This window comes from Copadichromis virginalis, linkage group LG11 (assembly GCF_057382275.1).
Source record: "Copadichromis virginalis isolate Kocher_CV1m ecotype Utaka linkage group LG11, C_Virginalis_male_GT1.1, whole genome shotgun sequence".
NCBI lineage: Eukaryota > Metazoa > Chordata > Actinopteri > Cichliformes > Cichlidae > Copadichromis > Copadichromis virginalis.
This window is the reverse complement of record NC_140628.1, coordinates 22,989,034-23,009,552: the sequence shown is the minus strand read 5'-3', so window position 1 is coordinate 23,009,552 and position 20,519 is coordinate 22,989,034. Positions and strand designations below refer to the sequence as shown.

Here is a 20,519-nt window from a genome sequence, read left to right as displayed (position 1 = left end):
AGCGATTTCTTAATTCAACAGGTCTGACAGTAATCAGGCTTTTTATTGAAACTCAACTCAGCTTTCAAAATCACAGTGGATTTATGATTTAACTACAAGGACAATTACTTTTTCACGCAGGACCAGACAGGTTTGGATAAATTTTCTGCCTTAATCAATGAAATCATCATTTAAAAACTGCATTTTACTCGGGTTCTCTTTGTCTAATTCTAAAAAAATTGTGTGATGATCTGAAACACTGGCAAATATGCAGGGGGCAAACACTTTATACACCACTGTATATATGAAAACTGTTGAGTCACGCATTCCCACAGTAATTAATGAAGGTATAATAGTTAGTTTAACACTGCTGAACTACAGGTAACAGAATACAAGTTATTTGTAGGTTGTCTGTGAAGGTTCTCAGTCATCCAGGTCATGACTGAGAAGTCCAGACGCTTATTTGTAGGTTATTTATCCCGAGGAAACAGCGCATGTTAACCTAATATGATGTAATGTCATGATTAATGTAATGCAATTTCCTCATTTTATAAGGCTATTAGACAGAATCAGTTTAAGGTTTGGCGCTCTAACCTGCAGCTATTTCACATTAGAAATAACCAGAGTTAACAGAGTGGTGAAATAAATATATTTACTAATTAACTAAAGAGTAATTTTAGCAGATTTTTCCTAATACATTAAATAAATAAATAATTAATGTGTCCAGCTGAGGTAGGCTACACACAATCAGTCTTTTTGTGCAGAATAAGAGTGAAATAATGTATCAGACACCCTGTTTTAATGTAGCGCAGCCTGATCCTGAAGTAGAAAGCCTGGGTGTACAAAGACAGCAAATGCAAAGAAAGCCTGGCTATGCAATACGTCCTTTAGAGAACATCCAAAATATTGAATATTTAGTAAACGACTTTGGTGTTTTCTATTTCCAACACCTTTAAACAGTCATTAATGTGCAAACTCCTTAAACTGTGCCATCTGATCACTGAGCAAACACACCTCATTGCTGATGAGGTTAAGGTGAGACATGGACGTGGCTTGGTCCCTCTTACTGCTGTCCAGTCCAGAGGACAGCGTGAGCTTGCGGTGAGACCCTCGTGGCTTTAAACATCGACGTCTGGGTGAACACAGACAAAGAGCACGTTTAATCTTTAAAATCGGAATAATTACACACAAATGTTTCTAATGGTGAAAAATACATCCCTGACTTTTTGTTGGAACAAGTTGAGACTGGACAAGAGCATTTGTGAGGGTTTTATATTTACTGTGTAGCGCAGCTGCCCGGGTCCAGATTGTTTACATTTGATCAACATAAAAACTATATTACTGCCATGTGACTTACTCTGGAGAACTTTTATTAGTACAGGGCTTTGTTTTCTGGTACTGTTATCACAACTGAAGAAATAATAAACGTGTAAACCTAGGCAGACAGAAGGATGACAGATGGTGCTGGATTCAATAAAAAAGGAATGTATTGTTAATGTTCAGTTAAATGTGGCATACAAACACCCCAGCTCTTGAGAGGAGATAAGCCCAAGCTGTCCTGTCGGCCTGCTAAGGTAAATTTTGGAACAATAACGGAGAAATAAATCCCAAGCAGCAGTACACATGTTCTAGCTACAGACTGACATCATCTTCACTAATTTAGATACTAATCTGGAAACTCCTGCTATAGTCTGTGTAAAGGCAAAGTGTTTCACACACCTGCAGTAGTACAGCAGGAGGCAGAGCAGACAGAGCAGGATGAGAGCCATGCCTCCCAGTATGGCCAACAGAAACACAGTGTGGTACGTGCTGATGTCCTTTGCAACCATTGGACCTGTTACAAAGACATGTGTTGAAGCACCAGAGAAAAAGCTTTTTGGTGGAAGTCTGCAGTCAAGTAAACCACATAAATGACAGAACAAAAATATGTGTTTTGCGAAGTAAATTTAATTTGTGTCTATGGATTTTCTTACCGGTGTGTAGAGACGACATGGCGGCCACCCAATACCCCAGCTGAGGAACAATGTAGGTTAGACTGAGCTGGTTTCCCTCCCTCTGCACCTGAGCCCAGCTGCTCTTTATCCAGATACCTAAAGACACACAAAAGAAATCACAGTATGTGGAAACAAACTTTGTAAAGGTTACTCTGTGAGGACTGGCTGCAGCAACTGCTCACCTGCCTCCCCTAATTATGTAAAGACGGGGCTCGATGGAGTTAAGACAGCTAATCTCTTAATGTGTTAGGAGTAAATTATTTATGCTCAAGATCTTAGCCAAATGATAGCCGTTTGGATAAACCAGTAGATTTAATTACAGTATTTCACTCTGAAATATTTGTTCAAACATAAGAGTAAAAGTTTTACAAGTTGGTAGTGAGACCTATAATGTAGGGCAGGGGTGGGCAACTCCAGGCCTCGAGGGCCGGTGTCCTGCAGGTTTTAGATGTGTCCTTGATCCAACACAGCTGATTACCATGGCTAAATGACCTCCTCAACATGTCCTGAAGTTCTCCAGAGGCCTGCTAATGAACTAATCATGTGATTCAGGTGTGTTGACCCAGGGTGAGATCTAAAACCTGCAGGATACCGACCCTCAAGGCCTGGAGTTGCCCACCCCTGATGTATGGTTTGGACATGGTGACACTGGCAGAAAAGGCAGCAGGTGGAGCTGGAAGTGGCAGACCTGAAGCTGGAAGTGGCAGAGCTGAAGCTGAAGACTGGGATTAAAAGAGTACTGTGTATTGGATCAAGGACACATCTAAAACCTGCACCGGCCCTCGAGGCCTGGAGTTCGACACCTGTGCACTGTGGTGATGCTAAAGGGAACGGCTAAAAGGTGACCAAACACACCTCTTCTTTGACTAAAATCAACATTTGATGATGAAGCTTTATAATGAACTGTCTAGTTAGCAGTGTATGTGTCTGGTGGAACAGATTCAAAATAATAGTTTGAAGTGCCACCTATACGCACAGCTTAATGTCTTCTACTGACTTGTGACTTTCTTTGCCCTCCCCAAAGCTGCAGATACTCTGATTAACGACTCAAATGTCTGCCCTGACCTGTTCTAGAGACGGCAGTGTTTTGGTAGTACTTAACTCTCCCACAAGGAGGCAACATGTAGATAACAGTGTTACCCTATGAGCAGTGTACACTGAGTACAATAGCGGCTCTCCGCATAGCCAGAATGGAAAACCACTACAAAGCTAGAGGCATTGACTGATTGGCTCCCAGTAAATCTGCTTCAAGAGGAAAACACTGTGTTGTGCCTTTACACTTCCGATCCTCAGGCTCTCAGGGCTAACGCGGTGAGACCTACTTTGTTTCTATGTTTATACAAAGTTATATAACATCAAGTGGTTAGGAATATGCATCATGTTTAATAAAAGGAGGAAACAAAAGGGTAAAGAGGATATTCAAAGAGGAAAGGCAAATATACAAGAAATGCTGACGGGGGGAAACATCACAAGCAGAGGAAACGAGGGGATAAACAGGAGGAGTGGAAAGAGAGATAAGGGAACAGGCACAAGAAACAGAAGAGAAATGAGAGCGAGGCTGTGTGACTCAGCACCACACACACACACACACACACACACACACACACACACACACACACACACACACACACACACACACACACACACACACACACACACACACACACACACACACACACACCACTGTGCCCAGCCCTGCCCAGATTCACCCAGGTCCCTCTCTGAATCCTTTCCACAGGGGAGTCCTCTCTGTGTGGCTGACCTGTTTCATAGCTACAAACGACGGACCTGTTCCCACGCTTCGGTACAATACAGCACTGACAGACAGCAGGGCAGCTACTCAGACGCAAGGCAAACATTTATAAAGTCAATACAGCCCATATATTACTTCTGCTTCTCGCCCATTCACACAAAGCCAACACGTCCAGCCGCAGAGAGTGGTCGGCTGATCTGAGCGAGCGGCGCTTATTTGCATCGTCAGACTCCCGACTCGCACACCCAGGTGAACATGATCTGTTTGTGTATGACATCAGTCCTCCCCATGCCTGCTTGACATCAAACAATACATGACATGTTGCCAGTTGCACAAGTGAAACAGGTTTCCCTCTCTCTCTCTCTGTGTTCATGCCTCCTCCATGCGAGCACTTCATAAACAATACTAGCGTCTTTGTGAGGCTGCCATCCTCAGCCTGAAGTCTTCCACCGCAGGCACCAGATGGATTTCAAACTTCTTTTTGTCTGTTTATCATCTTCAGTTTAACACTCACACACATTTCACCCACTAAATGCTCAGTGAAGAAACTCAATCAGGAGATGGGCCGGTCTGTTGTGTTACTTATTTGGAGGGTTGCTAAGGAACATGAGATGTAGCCTGGAGAGGGGTCCGGGAACGGCTTCTTGTTGTTGAAATACTCGCAGCTACAGGCTGTGAGGAGGATACAAGTGTGTGTGTGCGTGTGTTCATTCAGCTTTAATGAAAGCCCTTTTTATAAGCCCTGCATGTTGATACTTTAGGTGCTTTAAAACAGATTCCTGAGATCCTGAAACTATCACAGGAGCCAATGTGGATCTGTTTTTTAATCAATGTAACACTCTGACGTACGATTACAGTTCAGATGAAAACTGCACAGCACAGACAGGGAATAACGTTGAACTAATGAAGGAGAAATTCAAAATACTTGCCATTCAAATGTTTTATTTTCTTTCTATCCATTCATCTGCCCATCTAGAGCTCACTAAACACTTCTAGTAGCAATCTTTAGACACTGTTTGGCCAAATAAATCAGAGCTCTAAAATCTTTATTGTGAAATGACTGTAGCATGAATGTAGTACACATATCATGACACGTGGGAAGTACGACATTTTTAGGATTTTAATCCAATTGTGAGATATCAGTAATAGTGATGAATTAACCAAGAAATATGCCCAGCCAGGAGTTCCCCTCAACTCCACAAGTTTCAGTATCTTTCAGTTCACGATTTTGTTTTTCAGGACTGGAAATTTACGACTTTGTTTTCCCTCCCTTGCTGCTTTAATCAGTCCTTTTTCCAGCCATAGCAGACTGCTACAAGCACAGCAACAAACAACAGTGATAATATAATTAGGTGGAGAACAAACTGACACATTTAACAGCTGAAAACCAACGCTGTCCTCAGAAAACAGAGCTTAAAGGAGAGTTAATATTAAACAGAATTGCACCTTCAAAATGATAATTTCATGAATGTCTACATAACATTTGCTAATACACTAGTCTTCTGATTAATAGGTGGTATGTCAATCTTATGTGTGTTTACAGCTTTTCCCCAAATAATTCCAGTGGGTCCTAACAAAGCTTTTTCCTGCTGATGAGAGGAAGCAGTGGATCTGTTGAGACACTAATGTTCATGCAGAAGGAGGTTTTGTAGTGCAGACACGTCTGAGTCAACTGATGATCGAATCACTGTCTTTAAGTGGAGCCTCTCTGAGAGGAACTGGGTGTGTCACAGTGCAGGACGACTGACAACAAAGATTTAAGATCGCAGGAGTAAATCAGAGCGCCGAGAGAGATTTGAAATGTCTCCGCTGCATGAGCCAACACCGCAGGGCTTTTAGCTATTGTTCAGTTCAAGATTTAACTGAGCACGGGCAGATTATGGATCCACAGTCCAAACTTGTGATGTGAAGAGATTAATGTGTAGCTGTATGTTGGCAATTTTTATGATCGTATGAATAATTCTATTCATCGCTCTGATACACAGCCACAAATTATGACCTGGCTGCACCATGTGAGCATGCACGTGGTTTGTGTTAGTGCTTGTAATGTGCTCTTTTCACAAATAATTGCAGGTCTCATATAAACAGAAGTAAAGCCTTCAGAGTTAAAAACTTCCTGAACTTAAATGTAGAAAGTCAGAAAAGCTTACGTGTGAGTTTCTGTTAATACATACCTAAGCGCGGGTCAAATCTCCAAGTAGGGAGGTGATCATTTTCCTTCAGGCCACTGTCAGGCGGGAGGGGCACAGAGAAGGTGATTGGCCCAGTCACCTGCAGCTCCACTCCATCGCCGGCCAACAGGTGAACAGAGATGGCTGCGACAGGAGTCAACTCGAACGTCTTCTCCGTGCCTGTGAGAGTGCAAACACGAGGACGTGAGAGAGAAAAATGCAGGGAAAAGGAAAGGGAGCGGGAGTAAGGTGCACAGGAGGGGAAGCGGAGAAAGGAGCAGACAGTGGGGGAGGTAACGTAAAACAGCTCAGATAAAGGAGGGCTGTCAGAGGAAGACAGACAGGAAAGAAAACAAGCGAAAGACAGGAAAGAAGGAAACTGGGTGGAGGGCGGAAAAAAACTTGAAGACTGAGGATGGAAAGTGTCACAAAGCCGCCTCGAGGAAGAAGGTACGCTCTGTCGGGGGAGACAGCTTTGAAGGGGTATTCAAGTCACATGAAAAAAAAAAAGGGGGACACACACAAAAAAACGTACGAGTCTGTTGCATGGTTTTAAGGATTATGATGTTGATGTGTCAGCTCATATTTTTTTATAAACAAATACATTTATGAGATCGTTGTTTATCATTTTTCTGGCTGAGTTGTGAACAAAAACATTGCCAGAGTCTGTCTTCTGGATGTTATGATAAGACCATTTCTAATTATCCATATTTTTGTATTATGTTAAAAAATAAGCCTTGTTTGCACATATTGATGAACATGTTTGTCATCACTCGTATTATAGGCCAGTGTAGTCCATGCAATGTCAAGATGTGGATAAGAGTGCCTGAAAGCGTGTGGGCACGCGGGCTGTGTTAGAGCAGAGAGAAAACACACACACACACAAACACACACGGGTTATTGTGTTTCAGGAGGTCAGATAGAGACGGTAGTGTCTTTCTGATGAGCTGCTCCTGCTACTCTTCACGCCTCACCCTCTCTCAGCACATTTTTCCTCTGTCCCGTTTCTATGAAGGTGTCTTTAACTATATGCTCTGACCCGTCAGTCTAACCTTCACCTGTGCCGTTGCCACTGAGCATCTCCAGGTGGGGAAAGTGCTGGATGTGTGAGGGGGAGGTTGCCACGGTGAGCAGCGCGGTCAGGTTGGCGTACGATGTGTTGGGAGGAAGACTGAGAGCTCTGTGCAGGAAACTAACCCTGGGCTGGACTCTTAAACCTGTGACACAGAAAATGAAACTGAGTTGTCATTTAAAATATTATTCAAATCCGTCTGAGTATTTTAGTTGGATAATTGACACAGACTTTAACATAATAGTAACAATAATAATGCGGAGAAAGTGGGAATGACATCTAAAATTCCACGGAATTCATTCAATTTATACAAGACAATGGCAATTAATTCAGTTAGTATATAGCGCATAAGTATAGAATATATAAGGTATAGGATATATTCAGTCTCCCTATTAAACACTATGGAGCAATGTGAGCTTAAAACCTTGAAATCACCTGACCTCAAGAGTCCATCATGCACACTGATGTTTGTTTGAACATGTTTTACAAGGCAGCTTTATACTCCTAGTGCCTTCTTATAAATTCAGACATCAAATTAAGCTTAATGGAGGCAGCTCTAGATCAATAACGCCCTGGTCGACTTTCTCTCCTGGCCAACGTGATTCTCTTTTCTGATATTTTGCAATGAATTGTTTCTTTTTGATTTGTCATCATGGCTGCCTGGCATCTAGTTTCAACAAATCAACAAATTATAGATTAGAAACAATAAACTGAAAACCAAAAAGCATGTAGTGGGATTCAGCAAGGTGATGTCATTGTGGTCCAACTGTGCCGAGTGCACATTCTTGAGCAGTGAGACATGGATCAAGCTGTACACGAGTGTTCGCTGTGTTTGGGTTTCTCCTTGTGCTCGACATGATTTTTGGGCGTGCAGTATGAGCGACACTTTCACATTTCAGACTAAAGCTCGTCCTAAAAATTCAGGTGTGAATGTTATTTCCTGTCTGCGGTTCTGTTTTTCAGAGAGGAAATGAGCCTGTTGCTGTTCTTTGTGTGCCCCCTTCCTTGACTCTTTTTGTGTTTTTCCCTCCACTTTTTTCTCACCTCATCTGTTCCTCCTTCTGTTGGACACTGCTCGGCCCATCCCCCCCTTCTCTCCCACTCTCTCCTCCCACAACTTCCCAATGCATACCACATTCCCTTCCTCCTCCTCCTCTTCTCCTTTCCACTTCTTTTATTATCCCTCCCTCTGCCACACGCCCGGGTTCATCACTCCCCTGGGTGTCCAAGTTCACAGCATCATGAAAGACTGTGCAGGACAGGGGGCTGGACTGTGCCCGGCTCAGGCACGTGCTACAGGCAGTGTGTATTCAAGAGGTTCATATGTTAATGGAGCCTGTATATTTATGTGAGAAATTTATTTTAGTCAGACAACACAGCTGACAAGCTAAATTACTCCCCTGTTGGCCAGAGCCACACAAAAGAGTCAACAGACAAAGAGACCAAATTGATTTGCCTGGATGAAAAAGCCTTATCTAATGTAATTACACCCAAACAAAGAAGCGGAATAACAAAGACACGCTTGTGATTTATGTCTATATGGTGTGTTTTCTTTATATCAGGTATTAGATATTTTCCTGATAACAGGCCATTTAATATAAGATAGCATTTTATATTAGGAGTGTATTAATTATGTTTTAAAAAAAAAAAAAAAACACTTGTCGCCAATGACAAAAATGACAAAATATGGCTTTCATCCCAACTTGAGTTCTCTTACAAATACTCAAACACTGAGGTTATTGTACTCTGTCCTAGATACTTACTCTGGCTGGTATGATCTTAGCCTTCGGTAACACTATGAGGAATCTTAAGAGTCATTTTTGACCAGGGTATGTAGTTCAGTGACGACATTAAACAAATATGTAGGACTGCTTTCATGCATTTGGGGAATATCTCTAAATTTAGAAACATCCTGTCTCCCAGTCATACTGAAAATATCATGCATTTATTACTTCTAGGCTGGACTATATTATTATCAGGATGTCCTAACCCCCCCGCCCCCAGAAAAGCATTCAGTTGATCCAAAAGGCAGCAGTGAGAGTACTGACAGGGACTAGAAACAAAGAGCACATTTATCCCATATTGGCTTCTCTTCATTGGCTCCCTTAATCAAATTTAAGATCCTTCTCCTCACAAATAAAATCTTGAATAATCAGGCCTGATCATATCTTAAAGATCTCACAGTACCTAATTATCCTAACAGAGCACATCCCTCTCAGACTGCAGTCTTACTTGTGGTTCCCAGGGTACTTAAAAGTAGAATGGGAGGCAGAGCCTTCAGCTTTCAGGCTCCCAGTTTGGATTCTGGTGACAGACACCCTCTCTACTTTTAGGGTAAAGCTTAAAAGTTTCCTTTTTCATAAGGCTTATATTTAGGGCTGGATCAGGTGACCTTGAATGCTCCCTTAGTTATGTTGCAGTAGGTCTAGGCTGCTGGGGATTTCCCATGATGAAGTATTTCGTCTTCACTCCTCTTTTTTTACTTTCTGCGTGTTTAAACACCACTACTGTTATTTAGTCATTATTAATTATTAAACTCTGGCTCTCTTACACAGTGTATCTTTTGTCCCGTCTTCCTCACCTCACCTACTAATAGTAAATAAGTTTAGAGGGAACCAGAGCCTGGAACGCCCACAAGCAAATAGCGTTCAGCTTCAAAGTAATGCACAAAGCGTGAATCGCTTCCAGTAGGGACGCAGCTTTATGTGTCGCTAACAGGGAAATTGCAGTGTTTCCTCTACTGGAGCAACTATGTAACACAAAGAATAATGCTTGGTTGAGTGATGTTTCTTTTTTAATTTTTTTGTATTTTTAAAATTTCTATTTATTAGTCATGACAAATGCGGATACAGCAAATATCGGGTGATTATATCCACCTGCCGGTTGGACTCTAAATGCAATAACAAGGTGGTGCAGCCACCCAGTAATACCAAGAACCACTTGGCAGCAGGTTTGGGAATACAGTTTCCCACAGTGACCTGTAGTTGCCATGGAGTCTGTGACCGGTCACCAGTGTGACCGAGGCCTTATAAACATTATGACTGAGTCATTTCCTATGCATGTGTGTGTGCGCAGAGATAGTGCCAATATGTCTGCCCAAGGTGTGATGGACCAAAATGTTATAATCTTTCTATTTCAATGAAATAATTCGATTTAAAAGTCTGATTTTCTTTAAAAACAATAAACTGTACACACACACACTTGCATACAAACACACACACAGACAGTGTGTTCACCTTGTAATCCTGGAACAATCTCAACAACATCTTCGTACACCATCAGAGTTGCAGCTCTTTCTGGCAGCAGGTCCAGGCTGATGGATGAAAATACTAGAGGAGAAATAAAAACACACACACACAGTGTATAGGAATAACTTCACTATGAGATTAGAAACAAGCTCTAATCTACCACTTTACTAATCACTCTGAAACACAAGTCATTAAATCATCTTTATGCATTTTTAATAGTCCTGCTTTCATCCTGTCTGCTGTGCAGGACCACAGCCTGACCCAGCAAACTGCACTTCTTTGCTCTTCCTTCCTTTTTTCCCCTCACTCGCCCATTGTTCAGAGCTGGTAAGCGTGATAATCCAATTGGCCGCCGTTCCGTTGGCTCATAATAACCCCCTTCCCACACACACACACACACACACACACTCCAGGCTCCTGGGAGGTATTTTGCGTGAGTGTGTGTTAGTGAAAGGGAAGCTTAAGCAGCCCCCTTGCTGAGTTTTGGCATCTAAAGCTATAAATTAGTAATGGAGCACTCCACTCATTAGCTCACACACCTGGCACAAAAAATGTACTTTTTTTTTCTTCACACACACACACATAAAAACATAAAACATGAAAACAATCTGTTAATGCCACAGTTTAGTGAGACACTGTTCTTGTTAATCTGGTTACTTCTCAAAATATATGTACGAGTTCTCGCTCTCTCACTCACTCACTCACTCACTCACTCACTCACTCACTCACTCACACACACCTACCAGGTAATCTGGAGGGAGTCCAGGGCACAGAGTTAGGCACATATCCCTGTTTAGTTGCGGTGACAACAAGCGGCGTCCCAAGGCGATAGGGAAAACGCAGGTAAATGTTGCCGTCGGCTGATGAGGTTTCAGTTGTTAAAGAAGTACGATTGGCAAAAAGCTGTACGGTGGCTCCAACCAGGGGCTGGTGAGTGCTGGCATCGCTCAGGTGAACCTTAAGAGTCACATCTGTGAAGACAAGAGTTCATCATTTGTAACGGTTGTAAGATGTCAAGCCTCCGTAAACAGTGATTGATAAACATACAAAAAAACCCCACAAGGCCTCTATGATTACAGCCACCTAAAATGCCATCGTCTTAGCTATTTTCAGCATCAGTGCCAGGCTTTTGGCCTACAAATCGAAATCCCAGCCAGTCACACAGTGATGACCATTTCCTGGACAACCGCCAGTGGCACTTCCCCTCTAAAACAATGGGCCATTTCCCTCTCTCAAAGAAGCCTTGGAAGCTGAAGGGGGGGAAAAAAAACAACTGCACATACAAACACCTTCTCCGACGGAGACAAAGAATAATTAAAACGTTAAAAGACAAACGCTGTGTCCCGAAAACTGCCTATGGAGTAATAATAATGTTCCATTAGCATTAACACTGGTATTAATAAATCTTGGACTCTATTACGTTCTGTATACACTATCACTTTTCAGGTAAGCCCTGATGTATTGCACAACTAATTGGCTTGTGAATATCACTGCTGCAATGTAACTTTATTATAAAACGTAATAATGATCTTTCTCTATTATTTAGGGGGGGGGAAAAGTATCCACCTTCTATCGTCCATTAGCCTGAGTCATTCAGGACCACAAAAATTAGCCTTGATTTGAAAATATAGCAAACAATAAACAAGCCATGACCAGAGTGCTCTCAGGTTTAAATGCAGCTCTTTTCCATCAAATGAGCTCTGTATAGTCTAGCCACCCAACCCATATTTCCACAAACTTTAAGCTGAACCACACTAATCAAGGTTGCACAATAAAATAAAGTCAACAGAATATGACACCTCCACTGATGTCATTATGGTTCAGACTTCAGATCAGGAAAAACCTGCTTTCTTCAGGACCAGTCTATTTTTATTTTTCTTGAAATACTCCGAAAGAGTTTAATGGAGGTCATACGAATGCGGTTTGGCGACATTAACAACCAACCAACCACTACCCATCAGGCTGTGCTTGAGATGGGTGCGTGATTTTTTTAATTTCCTGATATACCCTCATTATCAGATATTATTTAAACAGTGAATCTTTACATATACCCATGCTTCTCAAACTGCAGGATGTAGGTGAACAACCATGTAAAAAATATGAAGTGAGATTTAGGAAATTAATGGGTATACAAACACTGCGCATATGTTTAAGCAAAATAAACTATTATCATTGTTTGTTGTTAATGATTGATAAAAATAGCAGGGTGTGTGAGTCATGACCTTTTATAGGCTTCAGAACTGGAGCATTCCACGTAAAGTTTGAGACGCAGCGACACATACGGTCATATCAAGTGAAGTAAAGGAAGGTGCGATGTTAAATTTCCAAAGTGATTTTGAAATCAATATGCGGCACATCTATCTGATATCACACACTTCTTGCAGCAGTCACACTGTGACACGCTCAGATTGTCTTTCACTGCAGAAACCCTACATCAGCTGTCATATCTCCAAAGACATCCCTCTATTTCACTCCACTCTTGCCTTAATTGAGAATTTCAACCTTAAGCTAACCTGCAGATCTTAAAGGAGGGAAGTCAAACACTCTGACAAACAAATGTTAAAATGTAATCATCACATTCCAGAGTCATCATAAAAAACTTGGTAGAGAGCACTATAATTCACAGCCACAAAAACCCACACCGTCCCCATCTTTGCACACATGACAATTTGCGTCCTGTTTGGTCACAGGCTGACCAACGGTGGCCTTTATATTGTGGCTGAAAGGTTTCCCCCCCCCCCACCACTCCCCCTACAATTACCAAAACATGCCCACCTCCCCCCCATACTCACTGAATTTTGTCTTAATGTTTCCTTTAAACCTCACCCGCAGTGACACACACAGTAACACATACATGGCTTGACAAATCCCCCTCCCCCCACTGAGGGATCCTCTGGTCAGCGGGAAACCACTCTGACAATGTGTAGGAGAGAGTTCAGCCCGAGTGCACGCTCCACCTAAAAAAAACCCAAGCTCTGCACCAAATTATAGCTTGGGAAGGGAGGAAGTTACAGGCTGCTTAGTACAAGAAAAGATCTGGCTGAGCAATGTGTCAGTTTCAAACCAAAACACATAATTATCCACAGGTGTAAAGATCCACTTCATTCCTGGGATTTCTTTTTTTTAAACATTTGGACTGCGTCAGCAGAGAATTGGGAAACAGGCAGACTGGATTTCCCCATGACGGAAACCCTCCACTGCTTTCTCGAGTGTACTGGAGAGCTCTTGACCTCACTTCCTGTCCCACTCCCCCTGATATGCTGTTACGGGTGCCAGCTGTGCTCGCCTAAAAAAAAAAAAAATCCCCTGGGAGACTTCAAGACTGACACACACACACACACACAAATGTAGTCCCCTCCCAGTCCTCGTCCAATAAATCAGTACCGAGGTGACATCATTGCTAAACAAGCTAAAAGTCTCCTCTGAGCACCCTGAGGGATGGCCAATACCCCCAATTCTCCAGCTAAACCTCCATAGCTGCCTATTTGTGTGTGCACTGAGCACCATATGGAGAATAAAGGCTTCAAAGAGTTTCCCCCTGACCAGCACTGCCATCTCAGACCAATTATCCCCAGCTCAGCAGCAAAAGCAGCAGGATAGCTGTGTGTACGTGAATGTGCTTGGATGCAAGAGATGCAACCGAGAGGTAAACAACAAGGAAGAAAGAATGAGTGTGCCTGATTTTTTCCATCCTTCTAGTTTGAATTAAGTTTGGGAGAGAGCGATCATTTCAGCCTTATGAAACTGAGGTGTGATAAATGAGGAATGGGTAGCACGGCTGGCCTCCACTGGGCGTGTGAGATGGTTTGGTGTTCTTCCAAGCAGAGCTGAGTTAAGCAGAAGCTTTCTGCACACGTGGTTTGGTTAAGTGAAGATATTTAATATGACAGCAGAAGGCATGCAAGCACTCAGCGTGCGTTGTAATCAGCACTTTGTTACGAGCTACGCCAGTTTAAAGTGATGTCATTATAAAAACTTGCAAAACATTCAGCTCGTGAATCTTCCAAAATCAGAGCCACGCCAACTTTGTTAACTGTGTTCAGCTTACTGTAAACTGACCTTTATTTCAGATGGTCAGAAATAACAAGAAAACAGGGTAAAACAGCTTTTTTGGCCTTTACGTCATGTGAATCAGTCTAATAACTGCTATCCCACCAAAGTCCTGTGTTGATATATGAAAACAACCCTGCAGCTGTTTGGTTTCCTATGTCTTCATCAACTAACAGGTAGAGAATGAATTAAAACGAGTGTTCTTTGTTCTGCCATCTTTGGGCCCATGTTAGGAAGCAAGTTCAACACACAGATGTCAGGATGCTTTTGCAATCTGGCTAAACTATAAAAGGGATTTTAATCTGATGTGGACAAGAACGCCTTATAGCTAGTCCTGGAACAGTACTGGTATTTATAAACTCAGAGCCAAGCACTTCAATTTGTCACTTGGACTCAAGCGGACTTCAAATACTCATAAAGTCAGAAACTATAACTCAACTTTATGCCCAATAACTTTTTTGACAAGATGCCAACTGAACAGGTCAACCCAGATCTTCCGAAATCTAGCTATGATCATTTTCAGTGGCTACCATCAGACCGACAACACGTGACTGCAGATATATTTTGAAGCACGTGTTTTCAGCACAAGACTAGCACCTAACTTGTGTCTAGTTAGCTCAAAATTGTGTTGGGCACTTGAAGTAAGAACAGCAAGGCCATTCAATTAAACACCTTATAAACCAATGGGAGCCTGATTGTCTACAAAACTGCTTTACGCATTTTCTGTTGTGCCACACAGGACAGTTTAATCTCCTCTGCTAAAGAGACATGCTGATGTACTTCATCATCAGCAAACATAGCACCAAAAAACTTGCATGGCTGAAAACAAAAATAGGTTAAATGAAGTCAATGAAATGATAACGTAAATAAAAATCACTGAAACTCCAAGATGATGTCCCTTAAAATGTCTGTGTCAAAAATCATTATTTTAAAAAATATAAAAAGAGAGAAATTGAAATCCTTCAGTTTCCTTGCTTAAGCTACTTCAATGACTATTATTCTATTCTCTGTTGACGTGTAATTCTCATTGTCAAATGACTGGGAAATGGTTACAGCTCTAAAGTGGTTCAAGAAAACTGTGACATCAAGGGGGTAATTTCACCGTCTCAAGCAGAAGCACGTGGCTGATTACAAGAAGTCCGAGAAATCATGTGAGAAACTAGAAGAAACAATAAAAATCACACACGTGCTGTGATACGCGTTTGCGTAAAGGAAATCTGTGTTTCACAGCAGCAATGTGAATATTGTTGTAAACGTAAACAGCAATGCTATCATATTATTATTTCAAGAATGTTGGGCAAAACCCCCCAAACAATTCATGATTTAGGCAAATCAAAAACAGTTTTAGGACTATAGTGTCTACAACATGCATGCCTTTTCAACCTTAGGCACCAATAGACTGTTGTTTTTGTTTCTGGGTTTAATAGCTTGTCTAACCACAACAAACAGGCATCACAATTACTGTGGCTATTATTTTACCCTTCAGATAAACGACAAACATCTGTGGTGATCTTACAAAGAACAAAATAGAGGCATAAATGTAGAAGACAGTATGAATCACTGACAGGGACACTGGATACACACACACACACACAGAGCGAAACAGGACCTTGACATGTCACGGCATGAAACACTCAGGTGCAAACGAAAAATAATACACAGTATTGTTCAAAAGTCCTCAGCCACCCCTCTTTTCTTTTTATTTTGTTTCCAAGAAGCCCAAATGTCTTGTAATTTTTAGAGTTGTCATGAGCAATAGCTCCAAATGGAAATGTGGCAAAGAACCAATTTTTTAATTATATTTTAGGCACTTTGTTACTAGCAACCTGTCACAAAAACATATTTTCTTCCATTTTTTGTAGCAGAATCTATGCAAAAATACCAAAGATAACACACTTTGACAGACAAACATATTTTCGCACTAATTTGAGGAAACTGGCCATGTGGTGTCACGGTCCGTGGAGATAGACCGTGTGGGAATGTGTGCGTTGGACCCAGACGCGAACACAAGCGAAGATGCAGGAGTGGATTAAACAAAAGCGAGCCTTTTATTATGGCTGATAACAGAACAAACCAGAGCGAGGGCAGTATAAGGGTAATAGTTCAAACAGAAAACCTAAACTGGACATAAACTAAGAAAAAGCTATGGCTGGAGATACGGAACACAGGGGGTGGTAACACAGACGACGCGACACAGACTACATGAAACACAGAGACTAAATACACAAGAGGGATGATCAGGGGAAGTGGCCACACATGGGAACACAGCTGACACAGATAAACGTAACAAGACATGGCAGGAGTAAACAACACTGACGGGAGACTGTCAAAGTAAAACAGGAAGTACACAGGTGCAAACAGGAGGAGAGAGAGAGCACGGGCATAGTGGGCTGGGGAAACATGGAATGAAACAAGGAGGGGAGATGAGGGCTCACAGATACGTAGAGGGGCACACAGGGGATAAAAGTCACAAGGGGAAGTCAAATAAGGAACACCACAACAGGACAACTTAGGAAACATGGCCTGAATAAGGAACGAAATACAAAAATACAAGAAACTAAGAATACTGGGCCCACATGGCCCAGGACCATGACATGTGGAGGACAAAAGAACTGTTAAACCAAAATGAAAAAACAACAGCAAGAGAAACAGTATCTAAAGTGGAGTCTTTGAGCTGACACAGGGTCTGAGAAATGCATCTGACCCTTTAGCTTATCCATCTACTTTTCTTTACTGAAGCTTCATCAGAAATGGTCTCAGTGAAAGGTGCCTTTCAAGAAACCATTCTTCTTGGGAAACGGAGAAAAAGCTACACAAAGCTAGACTGAAATAACCAATGACAGGTCTGAAGGAGGAATCCAAATATGACATTGTTTGGTTAAAATTGTCAACAATATGGTAGAGGTACAACAGTGAGTGTCTACAGGCCTCTGTAAAACATGGTGGAGACCATCATGGTTTAAGGCTGCATTTCAGCCAGTAAGGTTGGAGATCTTGTCAAAACTGATGGAATTATGAATAATTATGAGTATCACCAAATTTGCATCCACCATGCAGTACCATCTGGAAATGGTCCGACTGACAACAGCTTCCTATTTCAACATGAAAATGATCCCAAGCATGTTTCCAGTGCAGTCAAAGCAAACCTGGATAGAAAAAACACGCTACAAGTCCTGGATTGGCCACCCCAGAGCCCAGACCTCAATATTACTGAAGCAGTGTGGGATCATGTTGACTGTGAATGGAACAAAAGGAAGCCAACATCCAAAAAGGAGCTTTCAATGTCCTTCAAGAAGCCTGGAGAACTATTCCTAAATACTACTTACAGACACTACAAGAAAGCGGATCTAAAAAGGTTCAGGCAGCAATAAAGAATAAAGGTGGTCATGCCAAATATTGACTTTCAAGCTCGTTAAAATTGTACAAACTCTGTTTTTGCCTCATACACTGCATTCCCATCTATGTTTGCACATATTTCCATAAATCACTGCACCCATTTCTCCTTTTTATTGCTAAATGTAAAGATGTGAGGGGTGGTTCAAGACTCTTGCACACGTTGCAAGCAAAGAAACCAGCTATCAGTAGATTCAGCCTGCTATTTTCTCTAAACTGGATTAAAAGTAAGATTAGGTAGTGATTGTCAATCCCATTAACTCAGCAGGGGACAAAGCAACTGCGTTACATCATGGTTGAGAGGGGTACATGGGCCCGCTTTATTTTACTTCAGTAAATATATAGGTCAAATACTGTACTCTGTACTACTGCAATACTCCTCTGTGGCCAAGCAGGTCATTCACCCTGTCTGTAAATGCAGTGTGTTCTCATGACCTCCCTGAAGCAGGCTGATGTTAACACTCACGCCAGCATCTCGTGATTAAAATCAAGCTTGGCTAGCTGGTGACAATATGATTTGATTGGTGTATTTCCTGGCAGCCCTTGTCCAGCTTCAGCAAATGTTTGTCTGTTTCAGATGCAACGCCATGCCTATTAAGGGCAGCAGTAATGTGAGTGAGATCTATATCTGCGGGTAGATCGTCTGTCTGGCTCCACTCATCCATACTTGCTGGACAGTGTAGGAGAAATTCTCAGCATCGACCTGAACGCACCCCCCCGGGAACAAGCGAAGGTCAATCTGAAGCGAAATGAAAACCAGAGGAAGAGAGAAAGAAAGGGAAAGGAACAAGAGTGCAGATAGAGGCTGGGATTGACTTCAAAGTGCCCCAATCTTGCGAGTTTTCAAAACATCTACGCCCTGTTTTTACCTCAAACAAGAGCTGCTTGTTGTGATAATAAACGAGCCATTTTCATGCCTGATCACAAACCTTAAACCTAGACTAGGTTAGAATCTCCCAAGCTATAATAACAGTTATAAAACATCAGGAAATAATCATGATTTAAAGGAAAACCAGAGCCCAGCATTGCACTTTTCCAACTCAGACTGATTTACAGTGACAGTTTCTGTATGTTTACATTTGCACTCCTGGTGTAGTGAAAGAACCGCATGTAGGCCACCCCCTATTAAAAAAAGAACAACCTAAGCGAACACAGACGACTGATGTTTATGTGCTTGTGCAGTGAGAGATAAAAGCGATGGGTTAAACAGATGTGGCTCCACATTAGTAGCTCGTATGACAAGGTAGCTTTGAAGTCAGAGACTGAATGAGAAGCCAGCCGATTGCTGTGATTTATAATTGCTTTGGAACTTTGCTGCTGTGGTAAAAGGATGCTGTTTGACACACTGAGGAGCGTGTCTCTTGAAAAGTTTGCTGTACAGATCTAACTAAAGGGAAATTAACGTGCACGTTCCCCTGTTTTTCTTTCTTTCTTTTTTTAACAGAAGGCGCTAATGTGGTTTCACTTTGCCCTTAATATTTGTAATACTGTTGCAATGCTGCGGTCAGATTTTGAATGTAAACTGTGAGCTTTTAATGATTTTTTTGAACTGCTACTTTTTCTTAGGGGAATCAAGTCAAAGTCTACATCTTATACGACTTAAAAAAACGACAAGAACTGGGTGCACAAGTTTGAATCTGTGGTTGAATATAACCCCCTGTGTGTTATTCGCTAATAACACACAGGGCCAAAGCCAAAAACACTCTGTTTTTATGAGACAAAGAGAACCTGCATATTGTTAGAGTGGAAAACCTACAACAGCATTAATTGCTTTTCCCCACATTCATCAAAAAACTGCTAGCTAATTTTCTGTCACTCTACTAATTGGATCACTTATGCCATTTAGTACATTTTATGCTAGTTTTTACATGCTTTGTTTACAGTAAATGCTGCATCTACACTGTGCAAACGGGCCCTTCTTACATCAGACATCCTCACAACATTTACTACAGTCTGTTTTATACACACTAAGCAGCCATTATAAATTTGAGAAAACATTTGATTAGTTGCCAGCTGATTGAGGAAATGTATTCAATTCAATTTTATTTATATAGCGCCAAATCACAACATAAGGCGCTTCATAGATACAGAGAAAAACCCAACAATCATATGACCCCCTATGAGCAAGCACTTTGGCAACAGTGGGAAGGAAAAACTCCCTTTTAACAGGAAGAAACCTCCGGCAGAACCAGGCTCAGGGAGGGGCGGCCATCTGCTGCGACCGGTTGGGGTGAGAGAAGGAAGACAGGATAAAAGACATGCTGTGGAAGAGAGACAGAGGTTAATAACAGATATTATTCAATGCAGAGAGGTCTGTTAATACATAGTGAGTAAGAAAGGTGACTGGAAAGGAAAAACTCAATGCATCATGGGAATCCCCCGGCAGCCTATGTCTATTGCAGCATAACTAAGGGAGGATTCAGGGTCACCTGGTCCAGCCCTAACTATATGCTTTGGCAAAAAGGAAAGTTTTAAGCCTAATCTTAAAAGTAGAGATAGTGTCTGTCTCCCGAATCCAAACTGGAAGCTGGTTCCACAGAAGAGGGGCCTGAAAACTGAAGGCTCTCCCTCCCATTCTACTTTTAAATACTCTAGGAACAACAAGTAGGCCTGCAGAGCGAAGTGCTCTAAAAGGGTGATATGGTACTACAAGGTCATTAAGATAAGATTAACTAGTAACTAGTAATATCAATTAAGTCATTTCTTTAAAAAAAAAAAATCTTTATTAACACAACAAAAACGATACGCAAGCACAAAACAGCTATAATCTAGCGATGAGAGATATTGTTATTCAGAAATTTACATTTTTAGCACATATTAATATTAAAGTGCCCAACTGTTGATGAGAAAACGTGAGTG

General features: G+C 41.7%; 1 protein-coding gene across 2 annotated transcripts in view; it reads right to left on the bottom strand.

Annotated features, from left to right (window-relative positions):
- Positions 1 to 20,519, bottom strand: part of fam171a1 (family with sequence similarity 171 member A1) — a 66,156-nt gene that overhangs the window by 5,086 nt on the left and 40,551 nt on the right. The window contains exons 3-9 of one of the 2 annotated variants that reach the window (XM_085473793.1): positions 10,961 to 11,188; positions 10,206 to 10,298; positions 6,950 to 7,114; positions 5,901 to 6,077; positions 1,953 to 2,069; positions 1,699 to 1,813; positions 994 to 1,111 (exon numbers count right to left, since the gene is read on the bottom strand). In XM_085473793.1, coding sequence (XP_085329919.1) covers positions 994 to 1,111; positions 1,699 to 1,813; positions 1,953 to 2,069; positions 5,901 to 6,077; positions 6,950 to 7,114; positions 10,206 to 10,298; positions 10,961 to 11,188 — 1,013 coding nt within the window. The remainder of the gene's footprint in view (positions 1 to 993; positions 1,112 to 1,698; positions 1,814 to 1,952; positions 2,070 to 5,900; positions 6,078 to 6,949; positions 7,115 to 10,205; positions 10,299 to 10,960; positions 11,189 to 20,519) is intronic. The other variant, XM_085473794.1, reaches the window with a different exon arrangement.